Raw genomic sequence first — 25,064 nt, 5'->3', positions numbered from 1 at the left:
CTGTCTCTTTAATCTCCTGCTTGGTTTTTCTCTGCAGCACAGAAGACGGTGCCAGTCTTTTCTGCATGAGAATTGAAGGCTAGATCCTCAAGTGCCTAAACTGATATACTTCCAAAAAAGGGCCAGCCCAATAGCTCCTAATAGCAATTCTAACTCCCTAGAAATTAGTCTCCTAGACTAGACAACTATGGCTGTCATGGAAATGCTATACGGTGAGATGTCAAATGGACAATTTTTTACCTGGTTGTAACCAGGCAGCCCCAGTCATCTTGTACACTTATTTTTCCAGGCTGCTTTCTGTAGCTGATGAATGGCCTTTTCTTTTACTAACTCTCTTCTTGTCTATATCTACATAGACCCCTTGCCTCTACTCATGCCCCTTTATCTGCCTCCATTTCCTTATTCCCTAGCCCTGTCTGTATTTGATCTTGCTCTTTTTACCCCAAACCCAGCAATAACAATGTACTGACATTGGCCTGGAAAATTTGGGCACCTTGCTCATGTGGCATTTGGATATGCAGTTGCCTTCAGGCTCCTATGAAATAAAAGGTTAAGTTTAATGGATCAATGACAGACCAGATCAATTACAGGCCAGCAAATGCTGCTGGACAGACAGACCTTTTGAAAAACAAGAAAGTCTCACTCATCTGCAGCTCTTGGCAAAGCAAACCTTGAAGGCCTGATACTCTCAGCATTTAAAGCCACTGTCTTTGTTATAATTCATGAAACATGTTTGTCCTGGCTCCTAGTCCTGTTTGTACATGCAGGCATATGGAGCTGGCTGGCTTTTGCTTACCCGGGCTTCCTTGAGCTCCAGGTCTCGAACTGGAACAGGCTGGATCCCGGTGCCCTATATTAACATACAGCTCCAAAGGAAGCAGAGTTTGTTGCTTTTGACACCCAGTCCCACTTGAGTCATTTGGGCAATTAGAGAAAGTCTCTTTGTTTTTGTTTTTGTAACTAGGTCAAAGCAAATCCCCTTTTATGCTCCCACTCTGTGTATGATGAATGATCTCCTCCAGGGCAGTTGTTTTGTTTTTCTTTTCTGTCTCTCTCTCCTTTTTTTTTTTTTTTTTTTTTTTTTTTTTTTTTTTTTTTTTTTTTTTTTTTTTTTTTTTTTTTTTTTTTTTTTTNCCAGAAAAGAATTCTCATAGCAGAGAGGGAACTTGGTTCTTCTAGCAGGAGAGGAGGGCCTGCCAAGGTAAACATACTGGTACAAGATTCTGGTTTGTCAGACATTGTTCTAAACAGGCTCAGGTTTTCATTTCATTTTCTTTTTCCTGCTAGTACTATTATTCCTGCAAAGCAACATCTATTTTGTGCAAAGAGGCAGAACAGGCTGATGACTGACTTGAGCATAGTGTTATGAACTTAGGCAGCACATGGACCCAGCTTTCCAGGACAGGATCTAACGTGAGCAGCTTTGAGTGATCCCCTCCTGACATTCCTGTGCAGACATAGCCAGCTGGCTATCTGTGGGAGCTGTAGCTTTAATGCAGCTGCACGGGCATGAGCTAACCTAAAATACAGTATTTTTCATAGCAAAGATAATTGTTTCAGTTTAAAGCCATCAAAAGCTTGCTGCTGTATGACACCTACTTTGTGGTTAGGGTGAAATAATTAAGGAAGGACAGTGCAGCTCTAATATTACAAACCCCTATCTTCAATACTGTATAGCAAAGGTTGAAAAGGTCCCTAGAACCTCAGACCCAAATCTAAACCCTGCTCTTTACTTGGGAAATTACTACTAAGGGAGATCGCTGTGCTCAGAGTTGAGAAACAGACAAAGAATTAAAAAACAACATCAATGCAGAAGTTTGACCATCCAATTGCAAAAGAACTAAGAGCTGAACAAACAAAAAAAACATACAACATTTAGATAAAAAACAAAGCAGTGGCTGGCAAGAAAAAGAGTGTACTGCATCAGTCAGGACTTGGAGTTGAAAATTTTTCAAATTAAATACTTGAAATAAATAGCCATATATTTTCTGCAAATAACTTTCAAATTTTGCTTTTTAAAAACACCAAACTAGAGTTTTTCTTTCTTAAACAGAAGCTATTTTAAAGAAATATTTAGAAGGTGTTTTAAAAGGTTTGTCTCTCATAAGTCCCAGAGACCTAAGCTAAGTCATTTCAACCAAACAGGAGGTATTACACTTATTTCAATCATGTGTAATAAATAATGAACAAAAAAATAGGCTGAAGACAGTCCACAGCAGCTAGCTTAGTGTTGGTCTTCAAAACACTTAATTTCCTATTTAGTACTTCAAGCCAGAATTTGTAACTTCCCTGCGACATTCAACTATGAGTCTATGCCCTGGCTGCTAGCTAGGCAGAAAATACTGGTTGCTCTCAACAATATGATGTTTGTGTCCATCCATTACAGTGTGACTCCATGCCAAGCGCTACATTTTGTGGCTCTCTCTTTTTTTCCATGCTGCCACAAATATTTGGACAGCATCTGTTTTGGAATTTCAGACTAGAGAAAAGGAAGCTGTTTTGGTATAGCTTGGATGTTGGGTACATATGCACAGCATATTAATGTTAAAAACACAGCCATGCATTCTGACCCCTGTCAAATTCAATTGTATTTTTCCATTTGTTAAGGCCAGATATTATGTCTTCGGAGCTGAAGAAAACTGAGAGGAACTCCATGATTGTTCTGGGACAAAATACAAAGAATGAAAACATGTGGCCTTTCTGATAACCCAAGACAAATGAAACAAGGTAAAATAAGTAAAACAGCATGTGTTTCTTTGTGGGTTGGGGTTTTTTTTTGCCCCTTCTCAGCACAGAAATGAGGTAGTCCTGTTCCTTCATCCAGACATACCTCAGCATGCAAAGACAGCAACAGGTCTGATTTTTGAAGTTCAGATTATATGGGTTTACACCCCATATATATTCATTTTAATAGTCCTCCAATTTTTGGTTTGTTGGGTTTTGGTTTGTTGTGGTTTTTTTCATTTTAACCCACAATTTAAAGGCAACTGTAGTCATACGGGCTACATCATTCAGCCTTTTTACAAAAAGAATACAGGAGCAAATTCATTTATCTGCAGTCAGTCAAAAAGACTCCCAAATAATAAGCCAACCAAATGTCTTGAGAACGAGACAATCTGTCCATAATAAAGATTAAATGAGAACCAGCCTCAGTTCATCTCCCACCTTCCCAACTCAGGTTAAATGCAGAGAAACTCTCTCCAATCTCACATTCATTGCATGTGTCTGTTTCAGAAAGGCAACGTGAGAACACCAAAGGACACAAACCCAAGAACCCCAGGGTTACTTTGTGCAATCTGCATCTTACAGTTGTCAATAGAGCAACTCTGATTTGAGCATGGAAAGGGAAAGAGGGAAGGGGGAGGTTGAAAAAGGTCTGTAAGTAGATGCATCCTCAGCTATTTATGGCTTCTCTCCTGAACATGAAGTGTACTTACAAAAGTCATGGATGAAAAACTGCTATTTGCATCGTGGCAACATAACCAACAGAGAGTTTTAAGACTCAGAAATCCTTCCTTCAATCTGGAACAGAATTACATGAAACATTGAAACTTTTAAACTGACTGTCATTGCTTTCTGGAGACCTTCTCCAGCCCAAATAAATGTAAACTTTATGGGACACAGCATCATCTAAGGATTGCCAGGGACTCCTTGCCCAGTGCAGAAGTGGCTGTTGAAAGGACAGCCTCCTCCCGGGGGGGGCCTCAGTTGCAGTCTCTGTTCCCAGCACAGCTCCTCCCTTCAGAGCAGCATATGTCCAGCTGTGCCATTTCACTGGAATTCAACAAGAAAACCAAGTGTGTAAAGCTGAAGTAATTCCTGAATTCATGACTGGCTTCCCATCCCGTGAGCCTACTCCTTCTGCAGAGGCCCCCAGACTCCAGTACTACCCCACACAGACGTCAGCATCGTGCATGCTCACTGTAGAGACCAGTGGGAGAGGTACTGCAGGAATCAGCCTTTCCAGAGACTGGAGGGTGCACGCAGGGCAATGTGCCTCTGCTTCACTGGGCAGCCCAGCTCTTGTGCTATCAGTCCTTTAATTGTTCTGTCTTTTCGGTGTTTGGTTTTTAATTTTTTTTTTTTTTTTTTTGGGGGGGGGGGACGGGGCTGGGGCAGAGAAGAGGAGCAAAGTGGGACACCAGGCTTGAATTCCTACTTTTAAGCTACATTTAAGTCCTCTGCTGTAGGTGGAGCAGTCATGCTGCTGTGTGGCTCAGCCAGCAGTCTCTGATGGGAAGAGGTGAGAGGGAGAGCAGAGCTGCAAGGCAGTTATTCAAATACACCCTTATAAACTGGTGCTCTTTTGGGATACATTAAGAACGGTGTAACACTATGAGTGTATTTGGTGGCTGCCTTATTGCCACGTGTTCACTGATTCCAGGCTCAAGGAACAGACAGGGCATGCTTCTGCAAGTCCCATGGTTGCAGTGGTCCCTGCACACTAGCTCTCATTGGTACTAGCAAAATAACTAATGCACATGGAGTAAAGATTTAAGTAAACTAACCTTGCCGCTTGATAAAGCATCATTCTATCCCCTAAATTAAAATAGAATTACAAGTAAAGCAATTGGTGTTTAAAAACTCTCCCCAACCCAAACTTGCCTGGGAACCAAGGTTTAAGAAGCTTTAACAGACTTAGTCTTTCAGTAGGAGATGCTTCTCCATTGCTCACCCAGATCAGCTGGAGCCCTTGGAGTCCTCCAAACCAGAGCAGCATCTTCTCTGGAATTTAGGACAGCTCAGCCATGCTCTCCCAGGGCAGCTGTGGTTTACAGGGATGAGTGAAGGCAGTAGCCCACACCTGCTTCTCCAAGTACTCAGAAGGGTTGCTAATGTTGTTAAGTAGCACCTCAAAAAAAACCCAGGAAAAATATACAAAATAACCAAACCCCAATTAAAAAGAGAAAGGTCTGTGCTGACTAAGAGTTAGCTCCCTAAAGTAGGTGCTATGTTTAATGTTTCAGTTAGAGCTGATGCTGCTGCAGGACTTGGTTATTCACTGCGTATCTTGCTAGCTTCATGCAAAGCTAGAAAGATTTATTACTTGATTATTCTGTGAATAATCTATATATCTCCATAAATACAGGGAACAAAAATCCTGCATTTACATACACCCTCCATTATCTCTGCAGCTTTACAGAGACTGTAAGGAATGTGAATCAGTGCAAACTGAATTTAATGTGTTTTAAGACGTAGCATCATGAACTGGTATTTCCTACCACCACCTCCATTCATGGTATAAGTTTGGTGGTTTGGATTTTTTTTTCAACTCATATGAGCTAGCACTCTTTTTTTATTATAGCATTATACAAAATATATTCATGTATTTTCAGAATTAAATGTATTTATAATGTGTAACATACTGTATAGTTCTCTACTCCAGGATGCATTGTAATACAAGTATAAGAAATTTAATAAAAGCATGATTATTATGATAATTGTCTTCAGATTTCATTAATGAGCACCTGGCTTGTAGTATAGCAACTGCCACACCTTTAGGGTTTCAGGTGAGCATAGCTGGTCAGGAAAAGAATTGTTACCTCCAAGCTTCTAAAGAACTTGAACTCTGGCAAAGAAACAAGTTTGCTCTTTTGAAGCAGGTGCTGTACTTAAAGATCTACAGGGCAAAGAGAGCCTTTGGAAAATTCAGATAGAGCAAAGGGGAAGTGTTAACTTTGAGCAGCCCTGTATTAGTTGCTGTTGCTGGGCTTTGCTTCCAAAGCCACAGAGCGGGCAGCCACAGGCAGCCCGCAAGAAGAACCAACAAAGGCACTAAGGGCAAAGTGTGCTGATGCTCAGCACCAGGGTGCTCTTTCTGTAAATCTGGGTTCAGTGACAGCACTGCATACAATAGCCTCAACTGACAGATGGCCTCAGGGCTGCTTTTCCTCAGCTCCTTCATTCCCAGCCAGCAGCACCCTCCTGGACAGAGCAGCTTTCCTTCACCTGCAGGAGTCTCAGCCACTGTCTACAGCACATCACAACACCTTGAGTTCAATAGTGCAACCAGGTGGTACACAGTGGAGCTGAAGAGGGTGCTGACACGAGAAGTCACATGCAGGGAACTCAAAAGTCAGTGAGACCCAACTAGAGGCCTAGAAAAAAAGTAAGTCAGAAACACATCTGTGAAGGTAGAAGGAAAATAGACTTTCACAGAAGGAAAAATTGCACAGCAGGAGTCACGAGAGCCATTAACACCCCAGGGGAGTTGGAGAACAAGCAAAGAAAATCGGGCCAATGCACCACGGGAGGAAACCTCCACGGAGCCCTCCACCCTGTGCCAGGGTTTCACAGAAACAGCTTGCATCTCTCTGCTGCTCCTGCCCTGTCCTCCTGACCAAGTAGCAAGCCTTAAACACAAAAGACTCCCAGAAAATGAAGTTCACTTCTCTGTTTACACACTTGGCACTGCATGCACCCTACACTAAGCAGCAGGTCCATTACAGAAAGACCCAGCTGTGCACCAGAAGGGACAGTCCCTGCGGGGGAATTCTGTCGGATTCCCAGAGGCCATTGAGCCAGAGCTTCCTGCCACTGCAGGATGGCTTAGCAACACCACGGAGGGGCAGCAGAGACTTGGCTCTCCTAGCCCCTTCAGCGTCCACACAGGCATCCAAGCTCTCCAAGTAAATATTTCTGTCTTCCTTACTGAGGGAGAAGCAACCAGGGAAGCTTTGAACACTCAATTAAGACCAGTGCCAAAACACCCTGCCTGGTGGGCTGAAAAGGTGTGCTTTATATTACTCCTCTAATTGCCGAGTTCATTAACACTACAAACAGCTGCTAAGGACTTGTCATAAGGCACATTATGCGTTTTCACTCTGCTTTCCCAGACAGAGCTCCACCTGCACCCAGGTCATTTAATTGCTTGAGGCACTCCCTAAAGGAGGAGGTGTTTGACCTATCTTCAGCTGAAGATTGTTTCCAGCCTGTGAGCTCCTTCACCCTCCCACCACACAACTCGGAACAGTCTTTTCTTCTGATTAGATTAAAAGCAGGCAAGACTAAGTCACTGATTATCTGGAAAGTACCAGGAAGTAGCAGTTCTGCTGGAAAAATAAGAACATGATTCCTGAAGTTTCTTAGAGTAGGAAAGGAATTCAAAAGCAGATTCCAGCACCTTAACACCCTCTAATCACACAGCATGGAACCTAATTAAAAAGAACAATATCTGCTACCTCAAGCAAGCTACTGATCAGTTCTTTGCTTCCATGTCTAAGAGCTACTCTTCCCCTTTAAAGGCTCCAAAGCAGTACAATTGAGACTCTTCTCCTGCCCTAGCAGGGGGAATTTCTGATCAAGCTGTGGGGAAAAAAGGAAATACATTTTTCCTTCCCATCAAGGAGTACCCCATTAGCTATTAGGGGATCTCAGAGTAAGTCCAAACACCAGAGCTCCCCCAGGCTGGGCAGGAAACAGTGGAGCCCCTTTCCTCCCCTGGTGCCTGGAGACTTTTGCTGTACTCCTTTCACCCAGCACCTCAGAGAGCTAAGAACAATGCTGCCCAGCTGCTGTGGCGGACAATACCACACTGTTATGCCCACAGTGATGTCAAATAAGCTTTAACCCAAGAGCTTTGAAGACTAACTGCCTGCTCTCACCTGAATGTTTGCGATTAATCTTTATTTAAAGGTTGATTTTTTTCCCCTGAAGTTCAAACCACCTAGGCCCCTTGGGTATTTTCTCTCAGTTAGAATGATGTTTCCCTGTTCTCATTCCCCAGGAAAATTCCACATGCCGCCTTCTGTTTCTAGGGCAAGAGATGTAAGTTCACACATTCAGCATCACTAGAAAGGTCCATTTGTGCAGTGCTTTGGCATCCTTGCTTTCTAGTCCTGGCACCTGAGGACAGCCCTGACTTACCTAGTGACTCAGGCAAGCAGGCAGTCTCCAGCTCCTCTGCACAGTCACAGTGGCTGCTCTGCATTCCCAAAGGAGCAGTAGGTGCAGGATCCACTTTTAGTTAGTTTTGCTGCACTTCTACTCGGTGTTGGAAGGCAGCAGAGGACAGTAATTTTGAAGGCTACCTCAGTCACTGAGACAAATGCAGACACCACCCACCAGCATCACTCCTGCCTCAGAGTCTGCAGACCAGGCCATGAAAACAGCTCTCTCTTGTAACCAGTAGACCGTGAACACCAAACCCAGAGCAGAAGAATTCCAGAAAGGGAGGTGGATTTAGAGCATTTGGAGAGCTTTCACAGCCACAGAGAAAATTTTTGCCTTGCAAATAAAGCCATGGTCTCTAGAAGAAGTGGTACCACAGACCAAGTGGTTTTACAGGCCACTTTATTGCAATCCATTGATTTCACACCTTGCTGACACCTTCCTTTGCCACAGCACAACAGCTACGAGGACCATGCACAGAACTGCCCCAATTCCCACAGCAGCAAAGGCCAGAGCCCAGGGGGCTGCAGCGTGCACAGCTGCTCCTGTGGGGGAGAGACAACCCAATTAATGCTCTCAGTGAGGCACAGAGATGCTTCCTCTGGGGGTTCTGTCTTTCTGCAGAAAAGCCTTAGACCAGCCCTCTTCCCCAGGCTGGCCATGCTGGGCTGCCTCACTTACCAAGGCCATCCTTCGCTGTGTCCCATCTTAACTCATCCGGGAGGAAAATCACAGGGCCTTTGCTAGAGACGTGGGAGGCACCTTCCTGAAAGTGATGCTCAGTGCTCCTTTTACCCCCTACAGAGCAATGTGAAGGCTGTAGTTGAGATGGATAGCCCTGAAGGTCAGCTTCTCAACACACACAAAGCTCTGAAGGCCAAAGTTTCCACGTGAGTCCACACAGAATTAGGAGCCCACAAAGACCTCTGCCCTTCTGGCATAAGAGCAAGGGCCTTTAGTCAGCGGAAAGCCTTGTCAAGCTGACCATGGCTCAAGGGAATTAGTCCATGGTCTCTATGTGTCCCCTACCCCTGCATCTTGGAGCCTAGACCCTTGTTGCCCCTTTGGATAGTGAAGCAAAAGGGTAGGACACTTACTGGCTCTAGCAGGACAAGGGGTGGTGCAGGATTCCTGTACAGACCGGTGGCACACTGAAGCACTGCAGTGAAGGTACACCTAGAAAGAATGGAACACAGCCTGGAATTACTCAGGCAGCATCTATAGACAGGTGATAGCCTGCTGCGATGCTTTGACCCCAGCCAGCATCTAAGCACCCACACAGCTACTTCCTCACTGCCCCGACTCTGCCCCAGGAGGGCAGGGAGCGAATAGGAAGAACAAAAGCAAGAAAACCTGGAGCTGGAGAGATAAAGACAGTTACCTAAATGAAGGAAAGGAGAGAGAAGAACAAAACCATAGCACAAGTGATGTAAAGGCAAATCACCCACTCTGCTCCTACAGGCAGACTGGTGCCCAGACAGTCAGAGCATCAGCTACACTGGAAGAAGAAATCCCCCAGGGTTTATTGCTGAGCATGAAATCATCCAGCATGGAATATTCTTGGGGTTGAAAGACAGGAGAGAGAGGAGAAAGAGCCTTGGTACTGTGCAAGCACTATTCCGCAAACAGTGAGAACAATCGGAATGCTTTCAACACAGTTTTAGACACAAATCCAAAAACACAGCAACATGTGGACTGCTATGAGAAGAGTTAATTCCATACCAGCCAGACCTAGCACATCTGGTCACAGAAAGAAGGCAGGCAGGTGGTTTTCGCTTGTTTCAAATCCAGGCTGTAGCTTTGGAGCCCTCTGCTGTCCGCTGCAAGGCGGCTTCAGTATCTTTACCAAACACCTTCAAACTCGGTGAAATCCGGCATTACAGCACTTCACCCACCCACCTGGGATACAGCTGCCCAAGCACCACTACACTGTGACCAATGTTGAATACAGCTGTGACCTGTTTTGAGTATTAAGTGGTTCCAGGAGTGCTGAGCAAACAGCACAAGGCAGGGTAAACTTCATATGACTTAACTGTGCAGAAATTCACAACATTCAGAGCCCAGATGCTTCACAGCTACTCAAAGCTATTTCAAGTCATTTTGGCTAAGAAATTTGGTGTAGAGACTATTCATTAGCATAGCTAGAGCACACAACCTAAACTAAGTCACCAGAACAGCTTAGGCAACAAAATAACCCTTAGGGCTACCTCCTAGTAGGCTCATACTCTGTCCCACCCCTCCAGCAATAAATCTTATCTTTACCACATTCATCTCAGGGAATTAAGTTTGCATCACCCTATCCACTTTTGTTTCAGGAGAGGATTTTCCTAGTCTTTGCTCTTGCCACCACCTTGCCCCCTGTCTCCCTCACAAGAAGGCCAAGCCCTTCATAGTTATCAAATGGTTCTTATTGCTCACATTTTACTTGTCCGAAGCTAGGCAGCCAGGATAGGATCTTACCAGCCCAGAGAGCTTCTCTTGGGAAGCAGCGTCCACAAAGGTGAAGGTGTAGAGGGTGAAACGCTGGTAGTGAGAGGGGAACTGTAGTCCTGAGGCAAAACTCAGAGGTACCAGTTGTGTCTCATAGTTGTCCCCTGCATAAGGGCACCTGAGGAAGAGAGGCAAGCAGTCAAAAAAGAGCAAGTTATTTCCCTGACACAAAGTTGTTGACAAGGAACTTACCCATCCACCAAAACTGGCCACTGCATCTGTTGCTGGGCATTGGTACTTGGTGTGGCCCAGCAGTGGTGCAGAACTAAAATCAGGTCTGGGTCTGTTCTCTGAAGGACCTTGACTTCTGCATAAACAGGGTCTCTCAGAGTCTTCACAACAGGATAGTCACTGTCAGTATAGTAGGAAGTATAGCTTCCATCTGGAGCAGAAGAAACCAAAGAGCCATTTTAGAGCAGGAAGAAACAACAAGAGGCATTTCAAGAATATCCTTTATAGGCATATCTGTAAGTTCCCACCACAGCTGGGAAATAGTGCTGCATTAACCAGTCAATACTCCCTTATTAGAGACCTTATCAGAGACCAGAGCCTTCACCAAGAGGCTTGAGTAAGTCCTGCAGACTTCTTCTACCTGAGGCAACACGCAGCTCCAAGGACAGAGGACCTGGCTGGGACACAGCAGGGAGTGGTGGCAATGTGAAGACCTGAACACTCAAGGGAATGGAGCTCCCACTGATGGAATAACTACATCGCACATGTAACCTGGTAGGACAGGAAAGTTCCAAATCAGGTAGATAAAAGTCACTCTGATATCCCCTTGTCCCAATACGGCAACACAGTACCTACTTTAATTAGTTATGCTCCTAGGATTCCTAATCTTCCTTACAACACTTCTTTTTAAGAAATACTTGAAATTCTCTTTGGACTTTGGATTTGAGAATCTCCAGAGGGTCACTGATCAGCACCACCTTTATTCTCACTAACTAGAGACATACCAGTCCTTAGTTACGCCAGGGTGCTTTTGTGAATTCAGAGCTTGTGACAAGCAGGAATTTCTCCAGTAACATTGAACACAACATCAGCCCCGGGGTAATACCTGAAAGTGCTATCCCTAGTGACAGAGCCAAGGCTTGCAGTCTTCACATCCCTGGATGCCACCAACTCATTCTCATATATGGCCTGGTCTCCAGTCACCTGCAAAGACAGACAGGCACCAACACTGTGGTAAAGTCAGGCTGGATCACTACAAGGCTGGAGAAGAGTACTTAGCCTCTGGAAGTCTATAGGGTGTCCATTAAGTAGCCAAAGCCACAGCAGGTTGTTCCAGGTCTGTAAGCTTCTGCAGTGCAGCCTAGAGACAGCTGCAGCTCTTACCTGAACAGTGGTGCCACAGGCAGAGAGTGGGAACCGGTACACTACAAATGCATTGTTTTTCACAGTAGGAACACAGCCAGTACTGTGTCCACTGGCCAGTTGCACCGAGTCCAGGACAATGGGTGGCAGGGTCACATCCCGAGAAACAGCAATGGAAAACTGGCCATCTGCTGTGCAATGAGCTGTCACTGGAGGAAAAGATATAAGCAGTCTTAAGCTCAGGGAGAAGAAGGATGGAAAAGAGACCCAAACATTACAGCAAAGATGAGGCCAGAAAGTTTTACGAGTTCTCCTGCCTTTAAGCCCTGAAACAATTGCTAAGCAGGGCAAGACAAGTACAACCAGCTCTAACAGCAACATCGATTCTGGCCATAAACCCAGGTCTGTTGCAATACACTTGAAAAGGCTGGACACCACAACAGAACATGGTATTCTTGACAGGCAAAAACATGGCTCTAAGCCACCTGTAGGGCTGATAATAACACACCAATCCTGCTCTGACAGCAAAGTGAGCAATCCTGTTTAGAAGCAACTCAACAGGAAGGGGGGACAGCTGCTCAGGCTTACCTGTGTTTCCAAAGTAGCAAGGATTTACCCTGTCTCTAGGGTCATAGCAGCAGCCTTGCGCTTCACAGTTTCCCTGGCTGACAGGCAAGGAGGCACACGGCAGCCGGTCCTGGCTGGGAACGGCCGAACAGAAACCACTGCTTGGAGCATCTAGGGCTGGAAAAAACAGCAGGAGTTTGCAGCCAAAGCACAAGATCAGGGGGACAAGAGACATAAAGGACTTTGGTGGAAGGTGTTCTGGTGACTCTGCATACAAATGAAGGGAAATTAGAGTCAGGTGAGGGTTAAACACATGGCCTGGAAGCAGCATGGAAGCCTCCTCAGAAGGGACACGCATTTCCCTGCAACAGAGTCTTCCCCAGAAGCCACATACAGGAGACTGGACTTGTATGAGATCTGTCAAAATAAATGTTTTGGATCAACTCTTGGTAGTTAGAAAAATCATCGTATCTAGTGTCTGGTCCGATCTCTGAACTTGCAGGAACCCAAGCAGCCAGAATGTGGTTAGGAGACACAATGAACATGCTCACCTGCTGATCTTGCGAAGACATGCAAGTTCCCAGCAAGCTGGTGGTTCCTATGTCCAAACCCTTTTCCAGGCAGTTTTCTGCACAGAAGTAAGTCCCCTTTCCTAGCCCCCAGACTGACTAGCCAACAAAAAGGAATGGCACTCATCCCCACAAGATACAAGCAGCTGTCACAATCTTACCAGGAACGTCCACAGGGCACCTGAGCAGCGTCTCTTCATGAAGAACCTTTTGCCCAGTGGCATCTGTTCCTTCAAGTCCAACCAGTAGAAGGTAATGGCCATCCTAGGGGAAAACCACACCAGTCAGGGCAGCCAGAGCAGCAGTAGCCACAGTCCCAGCAGAATCCATAAGGCCACTCACCCATTCAAGGATATAACAGCCAGTATAAGAAACCAGTACTTTCCTGGAGCCATCTGGAGTCCCAGATACCAACAGCCCACAGTCAGAGTCATTCTGCAGAGCATGTGCCTTCCCCTCAGTATCTATAGAAGAGAAGACAGAAGCAGTGGCTTTAACATCCCACATTACAGATAGGGTCCACTGCAATCCTACCTTTCTGTAGGAAACAGGGACCTAGCCAGCATTAGAGTCTGGAACAGCAGAGGGGCACGTAAGAGTATCCAGCAGCCAAGACCATCTAGATCCAGGCCCACTACTTCACCAAAACCCTTGACTTCTGGGTCATATAAACATCCCCCTAGTTATACAAGATGCATTAAAAGCTGTTCAGCAGCACTTCTCATCAAAACCCACTCCTTCCTCCTCATTCCAGGCATACCTCTGCAGTGTGCAAAGATAGGGCTACAAATGCCTCTTGACACCGCCCTCACTTACCCCAAGTAGTCAGCAATAATGAAGCATTCCCTTCCCAGCCCAGAGGTAAGGTGAGCTGGAAGCTTTCTGGGCCACAAGTCAATAGGGTAGGATCAGAAAAAACACTACCACTAGCACCCACAACCAAAGCCAGGGGACCAAGAAACACCCAGAAAAGCATAGCACCCAATACAGCCTCAGACTGCCCTACAACACCCATCCTGCTCTCTTGCCAAGGACCATGAGGTAGCTGTGCTTAGCCTAGCCCTTTTAAATTGTGGAGCCAGGTGGGATCAGAAATCCCTGTAGTGTCCAGGTGGGCCCAGCCCAGCAGTTTTAGCACCTTCCATTGCCCTCACCTGAACCAAGCAGTCTGCTTGCACCCTTTGAAGAAAACCACAGGGCAAAAGCTGAGCTAATGTGAAGAGATGGGTCTGTATTCATACTGTAGAGCCCCAGCAGGGTCTTCAAATCCTTTTTGTCACTCTGAGTTCTTCCAATGGCCAAGACATGCAGGACATCTGGCTGCTTTTCCCCAGGTGCCCTATTGCTGCTCTAATTACTCATTACAAGGCATGAGTGCCAGAAACTGAGTGAACACACACTTTTGCTCTTTTATTCTTTTAAAGCTGACACTGCTTCAAATGCCAGACATAGGGTGCTGATGTGATAGCACAAAAATAGCCCCTCACATGAAATCTGTGGGAAACTATGGAGCTCAGGAGGCTTTGCACACCTAAAAGGTGTTGATTCCCTGTAAACACTCTTGGCTATGGACTTACAGCCCTGTTTGCAGTGTGGTTGTACAGGTGATAAGCTGCAGGACTGGTCTAGGCGTGGCTGGCAGGTGGCAGGACTGTGTGTTCTGTTGGAACCCCTCTCCCAAAAACTCGCAGGGGGTCCCTTAGATGGGTTTGAAGCACACGTAAGGGAAGTCTCTGTGATCCCAGAGAAAACTGTGCCTTTCCAGCAACCATTGCCTGCCTATAACTGCAGTGTGTCTCATGTAGATCCTTCTCCCTAGCCACGCACCAGGCAGTCACACTGAGTGAACGCTTCATTGTCCATCTTTCCATACAGATGTGTCTGCATTCATGCAGTGGAGGTGTGAATGTTTTTACACTGTTGCAGAGGTGATGCACACATTTGTGTCTATGCATGCCTTTTTATGCCCTATGTTTTGCAGTGGGAGTGCTGGCATATCCTGAGCCACCCATGTTCTTTTGTATTGTGCTTATTTCTTTGGGAGTAAATCAACACACACACATCCCAGCATGGTGTGTGCATCAGATGCGTGGGATTTCTAATCTTGTCCCTTGATAATGCACTTCCACTGGTAGCCACTCATGCTTCTGCCCTCATCAGACCCTCCAGCTCCTGGATGTCTGCACAGCACTGTGCAACAGTCAGCACACGATGGAGAGAAGCCAGGGAAAACATTTGGACTTTGGCAGGGAGGGAGGCTTCATCTCTGTAGAAGCTGAGTCTTGTGCTTGCTCAGATCTCACCACCACTGCTTGACTCCTGAATGCCTCATTTGATTCCATTACCTGCTGATAATTGCGTAAAACGTAACAAAGTACTTTGAAGCTACAGAGAGGTAGCTTTATTACACTATAACCCATCAATATTCTGTTTATGCTGACAGCAAAAAAGGTTACATGGAGTTGACGAATAATTCTACGTGAAACAACACTGGGAGAGCTGTAGATCCACCAAGCAATATCTGTGTTACAAACCGTTTCAGCTAACTGCCCTTTCCTAATACCCACACACGCTGGACAGGGATACGAGGCACTTGAAATGAGCCTGAAATTCATGGAAATGAAATGCTTTGTTTGAAAGAAGTTGTTATAGAAAGTGGGAAGCAGCCTGGCTGAGATAAAACGGTCAGGTTTCTCTTCCTCCTAAATCTTTTCCTCACCCATTTGATAGTTCTCCTGCATTACAGTGACCCAGCTGTAAGCACCAGTTTAGACAGCACCCAAGACCATCACAAACAGGACATGCAGAGGACGAAGGCAGGTGAAGCAAATATCTCTGTGGTCCACTAGCCTGAAGCTGATGAGTGAGGGTCACGGGAACAAGGGAACTTTACAGACAACGTGGAAAGTCCATGACTGCTGTTAGCTGGCAGCTACCTCATATAGCAGTGCAAACTCTCATGAACTTCACTTTCATCAGGTGAAGGTCCATAAATCTACATGAACTTCCATGAACTGCCCTACCATCTGAGCTGATGCAGCAATTTAGGCCAGCAGATCAGCAACTTGCCAAAAGTTGTTGGCAATTCAGTTTTCCCACCAAAATATCTAGTGTGGGTCTTTAGAAGTGAAATGAGATTTAAAAAGAACAACTACCAAATTATTGTACCTGTGCAAGAGAGCGAGGGTGACTTAAGAACGCGTAGGGGAGGGAAGGTACAGAAGCTTTGGCAAGGGATGGAGACCTTCACTAGCACCTCTGAGTGAAAGGGGAAACTCACATTAGCACACTCCAACTAAGCACTCAGTTCACCCAGGCCTCTCGCTAATTCCCACCAAGTCCTACGTCCCCTATCCTCGCAACACCCGATCAGTTGGATCTGTCTGCCTGCAAAGTGTCACAGTCCAGGAGAGACAGAGATATAAGGCCAGCTGAGAACAACCTTGAGGGTCCTTTCACCAGACATGCTCTGCTGTCTCTAGAGCACCTAAGGACCTTCCAGGGCAGCAGTTCCTCATACTGGAATCAGACATAGCAAAACAACAACTTCTAAATGCAACTTCCAGCAGTAGTCTGGGGGAGCTTCTTTGGTCCTTACAAGTGCAAGGACTAGTTGCCAGGTTGCACTAACCTATACCCAGCCTCTGCCAAGTGCATCTCTGTCACAGTTTTAGAAGCCATTCCCCAGAGACCCTCTCAAGTTCTTGATTTTCTTTCTTCTCTGCCTGCTTTTGCCAATCGTTTTCTCCTCTAGGAGACCTTGAAGAGGTCAGAGTCCCAAGGCCTCATCCACTTCTCTTATGTCTTCATTTTCTCTCAGCAAGCAAGTTCTTTCTTGTCTACTGTGATGTCTGGAGACCTTTCTGCCCTTGCTAGATGGATATTTTATACTTTCCTCTCTTGTGAGGCCAGACACCCCTAGGGAGAGAGACTGAGGCATTTAATTGCTGTGCACCGAGGAGAACGTGTCTGTATGTCCTTTGGCACATCATATGCAGTGCAAACTCTACCGATGTCAGGAAGATTTCAGGAACAATCAAGGATGGCTGACATCGCTGGGAGTTTGCATAATTGATACTGAAGTATTGAAATCCCAAATGGCACTGAAGATGCTCCCGTGAGAGGAAATTACTGTGAGCGCCTCAGTACAAGAGTGCACCCTTAGTGTGATCCCTTTAACAATTAACTGTAGGTTAAACAAAACAAGATTTATGAGCACATTATAAATTTCTTGGCCTCTGTTGGCCTCTGCAGTTGTTTGAGATAAGGCGTGTCTTCAATGACCAATTATTAGCAATAAAAGTCTTAGTTTCATAACACAGGGCAATCTAACAAATGATTGACTAATAACACTGACTGACTCAGCCACGTGACCTAAAACATGTTCTTGAGCTAATACAGCCCTTCAGTATATAAACTTGGACTCTGGCAGCCAGAGCCACCTTCTCCTGAACTGCAGAAACAAATGGAGCTCCTGGGAGCAGGCACTGTTGTCCTCCTGATTTGCCTTGCTTGCCTGCTCTCCTTTGCAGCATGGAAAGGGAAGTCTGGAAAGGGGAAGATGCCTCCAGGACCAGCTCCCCTTCCCATTCTAGGTAACTTGCTACAGGTGAAATCAAATAACTTGACAAAGACCCTTGACAAGGTAAGGCCACTTTCTTTTTCTCTCTTTCTTCTGGGGCTCAGACACGTGTGGCACCTATGCATGGGGACAACCTCTGGCTATAGCTTGATGAATTGCAATCCCAGAAGAGCAGCAGAGTCACAGGGATTGCAGCTGCTCCCCCTTGTTGCTGTTGCCCTTGTTGTTCAGGGCCAGATACCTGGGACTCCTCTCCATAGCCACACTTACTATGAGAGGACCAAATCTTGATGTTGCTGGTGTGTGAGGCTCGCTGCCTGCAGTGGGATGCTGCAGCAAGGAGGCTTTTCAAGTCTTCCTATTTGCTACATGGCCATGTTCTCTCTTGCATTTTTATAGCTCAGTGAAGAGTATGGACCAGTGTTCACAGTGCACCTGGGCTCTTACCCAGTGGTGGTGCTGCACGGACATAGTGCAGTGAAAGAAGCTTTGATTGATCGTGCAGATGAGTTTGCTGCCAGAGGACGCATGCCAATAGGAGACAGGACCAACAATGGATTAGGTATGTTTGTTGACTGCCCTCCTTCTGAGAAGGGAGGGGCTGAGGGTGTGTTCAGCAGATTAGAGCGGAATGTCCCATGCAGGAAGAAACACTCCAGGGGAGGGGAGTGTCCCACTTGGAGAAGGGAAGGCAGAGTGGGCTGTAATTCCTGGCTTCCACCACCCAAAGGGAGAGGTAGCAGAGAAGGGGAGCCAGTTGTTCTCAGAGATGGGCTGGGAAAGGACAAGGGGCAACAGCCACCAGCTGCAGCAAGGGAAATTGTGAGTGGATGTGAGTGATCAATTATTCCCAAAGAGGTTGCATATGCAGTGGAGAAGGCCAGAATCAGACAATTGGACTACAGAACCTCCAGAGATTGACTCCAAATCACAGGACTCTGTGACACTACCATGACAAGGGGCAGGAACAAGATTCTCTGTCACTGTGAGCCACTGTTCATCCCACACCCAGCATGCCCAAGCCTGCTCTTCCCTCTTCCTTCTTCCTCTGCAGGGATTGTTTTTAGCAACAACGAGCCGTGGTTACAGGTCCGGCGGTTTGCTCTCACCACTCTGCGGAACTTTGGAATGGGGAAGAGGAGCATTGAAGAGAGGATACAGGAGGAATCTGACTACTTGCTGGAAGAGATCAACAAAACAAAGGGTATGGTCCATTTTTAATATATCTTACATTTGAAAAACATTTACTGTTTTAAGGGAGCTCATGTCTTTAGCAAAGAACTGAAGTTCCTATGGATTTGGTCCATTTGCATCAGATACCCCTTGTTACAAAGGTGTAAATAATTTCATGTTCATGTACTGTTCTCTTTGGAGGATCCTTCTGTGATCTGATATTTCCACTAACAACCAGAGTTCAGGTTACCCACAGTAGCCATAAGTAGACATAGTTTTGCAAGGGTTTTTTATAGTCTGTAACTTTTCTGAAATCACAGGAAAACCTTTTGACTCAACCTACATGCTGAGCTGTTCTGTCTCCAACATCATATGCTCCATTGTCTTTGGGAAACGGTATGATTATAAAGACAAGAAGTTCCTGGCTCTGATGAAGAACATGAACAACATCTTTGAGATGATGAACTCCCACTGGGGACAGGTACATTCAGTAGCCATTTCACAGTGGCAACATTCTCTCAGAGGAGCAGGAGGCCTCCCTCCCAATGAAGTTCCATTTCAGTCTTTTAATGAGGAGCCCACTAATTCTCTGCTGCACGGAAGGGATTTCATTAGAGAGCAGGAAGCACCCTCACCAATGGAATTGGCTTTGCTAAGTGCAGCTTCCCAATAGTCCTGAACACCCTTCTTCTCTAGCTCTAAGGTTCCTAGTGCTACTAAGCAAGCCCCTACAGCCCTGCCAGATTGCCCACACTCACAGTCCTTCTGCTTGGCTCAGTTGTGGCTTTCCTTGTTTTTTATGTTAATATCAAAGGATGGGTTAATGGTCATACTAGCAACCTTCCTGTTTCTTTCCTTCCAGCTCTACCAGATGTTCCCAAAGATCATGGATTACTTGCCTGGCCCACACAACCAAATATTTGCAGAATTTGATGCTCTCAAAGCCTTTGTGGCAGAGGAGGTGAAGTTGCATCAAGCCTCCCTAGATCCCAACTCCCCTCAGGATTTCATCGACTGTTTCCTCAGCAAAATGCAGGAGGTAAGGAGACAGCAGCAGCCCCAGCTCATCCCCAAACACACCCATGCTGAGTCCATTCCCTCTTATAAGTAACACAGACATTGGGATGACCCCTTCCCTGTCAGATGTGCAATGGGAAGACATATCCCAGATATTGCCTGTGCTAGAACTTATAGTTCTGGGTCTGCGCGCTCCCCAGCCACCACTACCTGCAGCTGCTTGGACAGGGAGAGCTTCATCTGCTCTCACCAAAACACAGGGACATTTTCACTCTCCTCTTGAAGTTCTTTCACTGGAAAGCAGTTCGTATAGCAAGGGCAAACAAGCACTTGAGTACCATTCAGAGCACAGCTTGAAAGAAGGTTGCTCAAGGCGGTTGGAGTTTACTGCTCAAGGTAGCATTGCAATGCCCCAGATGGTGCTGCACTTTAGCAAAGAAATGGAACAGCTCTAGGTGAAAAGGAAGGCCTGGGATGACATGAGAAAGGGCCACTTTTCTCAGCTCAGCCAGAGAAATAACCCAGCCTTTTCCCTAGGAGAAAAATCGTCCCAATTCCAGTTTCCACCTGAAGAACCTGATAACGAGCGCCTTTGACTTGTTTCTTGCTGGAACTGAGACGACTAGCACCACTGTACGCTACGGGCTTCTGCTGCTTATCAAACATCCAAAGATACAAGGTACCAGTTAGTGATCTCTTCCTTTCTAGCATTTTCCCTGAGCTGGGCAGAGGCCTAACACCACATCCTTCTCCCCACTTTTCATCTCTCTCTCTCTGTTTCTCTCTCATATTTTACCCAAATGGACAAAATCCTTGCCCTGTCATTCCTTATGGTGGCCAATGGAGGCCCCTCAGCTTCACTGGCATCATCATCAGCTACAGTCCCCTCACCACCTGGCACCTGACTGTGTCCTCACTTTTATCTCCCAGTACTCCTGTTTAGCCAAGTCAAAAGGAGAACTTTCTTTGCATGGGCAGCAGTGCAACTGTGTTCTAGTCAACACCAAAATCAACATCAATGCTTCTGTCACCTCTGATCTGTAAACAGCTTAGGGCAACCTATGAATGTAGGTTTGGTTTTATTTACCCATTTTATGGTTTGTGCCTCTCATGACAGAGAAAGTTCAAGAAGAGATTGACCAGGTAATAGGACGATCACGAAAACCATGTGTGGCTGACCGGACCCAGATGCCCTACACAGATGCAGTGGTCCATGAAATCCAGCGCTTCATCTCTCTTATCCCCCTGGCTGTCCCTCACACTGTGACCAAAGACACCTCCTTCAGAGAGTACATCATTCCTAAGGTTAGTGGGCAAGCTCCCTTAAGCTCAAGGATGAGGTGGCAGCACATTTGCCCTTAGGCTGTCAGTTACTGCCAGAAGCCAGAACTGTTGTGGCCTGACCTTGTTTTCACCCAGATCTTCATGAGGGTTTTATCCTCAGGCTTCTGTAGCTCATTTTCACTCCCTGGTTGACACTCCGTGGGCCAAGACTAGAAGAGTAGTGCTGACCAACACATTTGTTCCCTTGCTTTACCTATCTGCAGAAGCACAGTGGGTTCACAAAAACCCAGAGCAGCAAAGTCACAGAGCTGCTCGCTGCCATCCAGGACAGCCTATGCACGTGCTTGAAAGCAACGTTAGTTGCTGGTTATTGAGCACAGAAAGCCCCTGAGCCACAAAGTGCTGGAGGGTATGTTTCCATTCAACAGAACAAGCAAAACCTGTTTGCTCTGTTCTCACATACTTCCTGAGGCAGTCTCTGCTGGCTACTGCCAGAGGCAGGCTGGTGGATTAGAGCAGCCCATGGCTTGACCTGACCCCGTGCTGCAATGTTCATTGCTTTTCTGGGTGACTGTGGGCAGCAGGCAAACAGCAGCACGTGGGCTGTTGGCGTTGTGATTTCTGGTTGTCTATGTAAAATCCAAAGGCAGGATCCAGAGGACTGCTCAGCTTCCAGAAAAGAGCTTTTCTGTCATCATGGCTGATTATTCCAGCCCCCATCAATGTCTGGTCAGGAAGAGGATCGTGGCTGGAGAAATTTGTCAGCAGAGGGGGAGTGAGCTTCATTTCCACAACCTTGTGTGCTTTCACTTTTTGAGGCTCACAGAAAAGAAGGGACATGGTGCATCTACAAGTTCATTATTGTGAAACACTAAGAAAGAGGAAGACTTAGCTGGGGTGTCCCCTGATGACCAGAGCAAGGTGGGGATAAATGTTCTGGAGGTGACCGGGAGCATTATGGAAGAGCAGCCAAAAACTGTCACTGCTGTTCCATCCACTAGGATCTCCCTAAAGCTGCCTCTCCCTTTGGGGACCAAAGGGAGACCAAAGGCACTCTTAGGGCTACACTGGGAATCTCAGTTTTAACTTGGCAGGCAGTCCAATTGAGTGATCTAAGTTACCTCCCCTTCATGTTCTGCTCTTCTTGTGTTACTTCAGGGAACCACAATTTTTCCTGTCCTCAGTTCTGTCCTCCATGACAGTAAAGAGTTTGCAAATCCACATGAGTTCAACCCTGAACATTTCTTGAACAAGAACGGCACCTTTAAGAAGAGCGATTTCTTCATGCCCTTCTCAGCAGGTAAAGCACAGGCTTTGTCTGTCAGCCTTCTCCTCTGGTGACTACCCTGCCTCTTCCCAACATGGTCCCACCAGTGCTTCCTTGGGCCTCACTGCTCTCTGGATAACTCTTCCCTGCTGCTCCCATCTCCAGTGGCATGTCCCACCTTGTTCAGGCCTGAAGGCTTCTCAAATCTCCTACTAGGAGCTGCCAATGTAACGACGTGAACGGGATGCATGGACGCTTTCTAAAATACCTGTCACCTTCCTATACAACCACCAAAGTCATCCTGAACCAACCTGTCTTTCTGTGGTAGCTCCGCTTTTTCCCAACACCTCTACATGCAGCCACTCACCAAAAAATTGCCCCAACCTTCCACTTTTTCACCTGTGCTTTAGGTGCCCTTGCTCTCTGCCATCTTGACTCCTGTGATGTTCTCTCCATGTTTGAGACTTCTCCTACTCCTGTTCTTCCTTCATACACCCATCCAAGCTGCCAAGGGTCTTTCTCCCACAAATTCTTCTCTCGAAAATGTTCTTAATAATCCTGACAGTCATCTCACTGCTGTGGCTATGTGTAGTAAATAAGGGTTTGCAACACATCTGCTTAGTACAAACTCTGGAAACTTGAGGAAAGTATTTGCTTTTTGTCCCTTTTTCCACCCTTTCCCTTTCTTTTTCCCTTTTGGGGGGTTCCTCGTGGGTGATATCTTGTATATAATTCTATTTATATATATGTGTGTGTTACTTGGAATTTGGTTTGGTTTCTTTTGATTTTCTATAGTTTTTTTCAATCTGTCCAAAGAGAGGGAGAGGGAAAGGTTTTTTCGCTGTGGTCCAGGCACTTGGCTGGGAGCCAAGTCCAGCCTGGGACATTTTCTCAGAAACACCTACTGAGTGCTATTTTGTGCTTCCACTTTCAGGAAAGCGAATATGCCCTGGAGAGGGCTTGGCACGAATGGAGATATTCTTACTCATAGCCACCATCTTGCAGAACTTTACCTTGAAGTCTGTTGTCGACCCCCAGGAGCTCAACATAACCCCGACACTGAGTGGGACAGGCAATGTACCTCCTGCCTTCCAGCTCTGTGCTCTTCCCCGCTGAAAAGCACTAAACTGCTCTCTACAGTCTCCTCTGCCTGGCTGTTCCTTTACTGCTCCTTTACTGAAACCAACAGCAGCAGCATTGGCTCACCTTTCCCAGGTTCCAGGAAGGAACAAACATAGACATATGCACAGAGTAGACAGCTTTGAAGCCTCCCAGAACTCCACCCCATCACAGGAGGCTCTGGGTGACATTGCAGCCCCTTGCACTGATGCTCTGGCACGGGATCCTTGAGTACAGTGGCTGCATCAAGCAGCTGGTTTTCTCACTAACACAGATCCCGGGGCTGCTCCTGCAGCTCATGTCCCACCAAGACCATGCTTTGCAGTTGGATAGCGCTGCATGTGTGTACATTAACAATCCAATAAAGAAGAATCTATTTATGAGCATTGGAGCTGTTACTTAATTTGGGTTGGGGCAGTGCCCACATCTGCTGCTACACTGCAGAGTAGGTCTGCACTGCCTGTGGCCAGTGCCCTGTGGGAAGGGCTGTTCCTCCCGAGCACAGGTCCTTCCTTCTTCATCCACTGCACTCACTGCTGCTGCCTGCAAGGATCTGAGCAGCTGCAACACACGCCCAGTGTGGAAGGCTCATGGTGTTGGATGGGAAGGTGGTACTGCAGCCCAGGGGCTTTCTGAAAAGAAAGTATTCATGTTTTCTGAAGGTTGATGCAAAGGAACTCAGTTACCTGAGTAGTTGGGACTGCAACCACCCCGCTGGCTGGTCTTTTCTACCACCAGTATCACAGCAGGGATTTAGAGGTTCTTTATTAACATGAATTAATGTAGGAGAACAGCAAAACCATCTCTTTCAGAGAACTTGGGGTACTCCAAGAGAATCTGATTTTGCTTCTACATCTCAGAGGCATGACTGCAAACAAGTTCTTTCCCCATCCAATTACTTTTCGTCTTGGTCTCTATAGAATTTCATGCAGGCACAAAGAGAAAACTCTCTTGTTCATCAGCTGCAACCATGTGACCCCTGGTGTCAAGGAAAAGGGCTGTGTCTTCTTGTTAGTTCTAGTTGTTCTTTCTGTCCCCAGATACAATTTGGTGCTTTTCTTTCAGTTAGAGGCTGGATGGTTTTCATAAAAATATTCCACCACACGTGACTCTCTTCTGGGCTCCTTTGTTCTCATGGGCCTCAGTTGTGTCTGCATGTTCAGTTTGAGTTGTTTGTCTTGATCTCCATTTACATAGATACTTGTTGTCCCCTGCATCATGGTCATATAAAAGTCCTAGAGGCAAAATATAATTTCTGTGATTGGTTGTCACAAGGTACTTGAAAACTGAGTGCTGCAGAGAATACAGTGTGCAAGAATTCTCACCTCCCTTGGGAAATACTTAGCATTTTTTTGAAGGAATTATCTTATCTGCCCACACCTCAGGTCCATCCCTCCTTCTCCCTCCACTTTTTGCCCATGAAGGCTGCAGGGCTCATGCCCATGTACACTGAAACAATGGCAAAGCATCACTGACCTCTCATCTGGGATTGCATCAAATGGACAGACATGCAACCAGAAACAGCAGTCATGTAGGAGACACAGGCAAGCATGGGGAGGAGGTTACGATGAGCTTTCTGTTAGTCTAGGGCTACCCTTAAAGCCAGTCCTGTGATCAGTAACTCAGCAGCACGTGTGCTATTTTGACAAATTAATAGATGGCTTACATCTGGAGGTCTGGGAGGGGATGATTCATATTCGTGTCCTTCCTGCCAGTTGGGATGTTGGTTCGTCTGAAGCAAAGAACAAAACAGTGACAAACAACATCTATCAACACGTCACAAACAACTGCA

General features: G+C 46.2%; 3 protein-coding genes across 5 annotated transcripts in view; 2 read left to right on the top strand and 1 right to left on the bottom strand.

Moving 5' to 3' along the window:
• The window catches only part of LOC114065368, a 30,522-nt gene extending 26,471 nt beyond the window's left edge, over positions 1-4,051 (top strand). For all 3 annotated transcript variants that reach the window (XM_027899243.1, XM_027899242.1, XM_027899244.1), the window contains exons 8-9: positions 2,608-2,727; positions 3,235-4,051. In XM_027899243.1, coding sequence (XP_027755044.1) covers positions 2,608-2,704 — 97 coding nt within the window. In that variant the 3' untranslated portion in view covers positions 2,705-2,727; positions 3,235-4,051. The remainder of the gene's footprint in view (positions 1-2,607; positions 2,728-3,234) is intronic.
• A 4,241-nt stretch (positions 4,052-8,292) lies between these two features.
• On the bottom strand, positions 8,293-13,845 carry LOC114065369 (zona pellucida sperm-binding protein 4-like). Its single transcript, XM_027899245.1, has 12 exons — positions 13,647-13,845; positions 13,173-13,294; positions 12,992-13,094; positions 12,283-12,438; positions 11,716-11,903; positions 11,438-11,535; positions 10,973-11,103; positions 10,573-10,762; positions 10,351-10,498; positions 8,988-9,066; positions 8,572-8,688; positions 8,293-8,435 (listed from the first exon to the last, which is right to left on the bottom strand). Exons 1-12 carry the CDS (start codon positions 13,843-13,845, stop codon positions 8,293-8,295), a joined length of 1,674 nt encoding a protein of 557 aa, XP_027755046.1.
• Positions 13,846-17,248: 3,403 nt separating this feature from the next.
• Positions 17,249-23,656, top strand: LOC114065370 (cytochrome P450 2C8-like). The gene is made up of 9 exons (XM_027899246.1): positions 17,249-17,475; positions 17,812-17,974; positions 18,467-18,616; positions 18,906-19,066; positions 19,448-19,624; positions 20,140-20,281; positions 20,720-20,907; positions 22,045-22,186; positions 23,088-23,656. Exons 1-9 carry the CDS (start codon positions 17,296-17,298, stop codon positions 23,267-23,269), a joined length of 1,485 nt encoding a protein of 494 aa, XP_027755047.1. The 5' UTR covers positions 17,249-17,295; the 3' UTR covers positions 23,270-23,656.
• Positions 23,657-25,064: the final 1,408 nt, after the last annotated feature.

The sequence above is a fragment of the Empidonax traillii genome, unplaced genomic scaffold (assembly GCF_003031625.1).
Source record: "Empidonax traillii isolate 1590-97213 ecotype Southwest subspecies unplaced genomic scaffold, ASM303162v1 scaffold651:size361119, whole genome shotgun sequence".
Taxonomy (NCBI): Eukaryota; Metazoa; Chordata; class Aves; order Passeriformes; family Tyrannidae; genus Empidonax; species Empidonax traillii.
The sequence above is the reverse complement of the archived record's forward strand: the minus strand, read 5'-3'. Positions and strand labels throughout refer to the sequence as shown.

Excerpts from the sequence above, each read along its gene's own strand:
- LOC114065369 (XM_027899245.1), bottom strand. The coding sequence starts at position 13,845 with ATGGGTGTTGTAGGGCAGTCTGAGGCTGTATTGGGTGCTATGCTTTTC. Across the intron at positions 10,763-10,972 it reads GGAGCTGCGTGTTGCCTCAG|ATGGAAGCTATACTTCCTAC; the intron begins GTAGAAGAAGTC and ends CTTCTGCTCCAG. Across the intron at positions 8,436-8,571 it reads CACAGCGAAGGATGGCCTTG|GAGCAGCTGTGCACGCTGCA; the intron begins GTAAGTGAGGCA and ends TCTCCCCCACAG.
- LOC114065370 (XM_027899246.1), top strand. The coding sequence starts at position 17,296 with ATGGAGCTCCTGGGAGCAGGCACTGTTGTCCTCCTGATTTGCCTTGCT. Across the intron at positions 17,476-17,811 it reads TGACAAAGACCCTTGACAAG|CTCAGTGAAGAGTATGGACC; the intron begins GTAAGGCCACTT and ends GCATTTTTATAG. Across the intron at positions 18,617-18,905 it reads AGAGATCAACAAAACAAAGG|GAAAACCTTTTGACTCAACC; the intron begins GTATGGTCCATT and ends CTGAAATCACAG.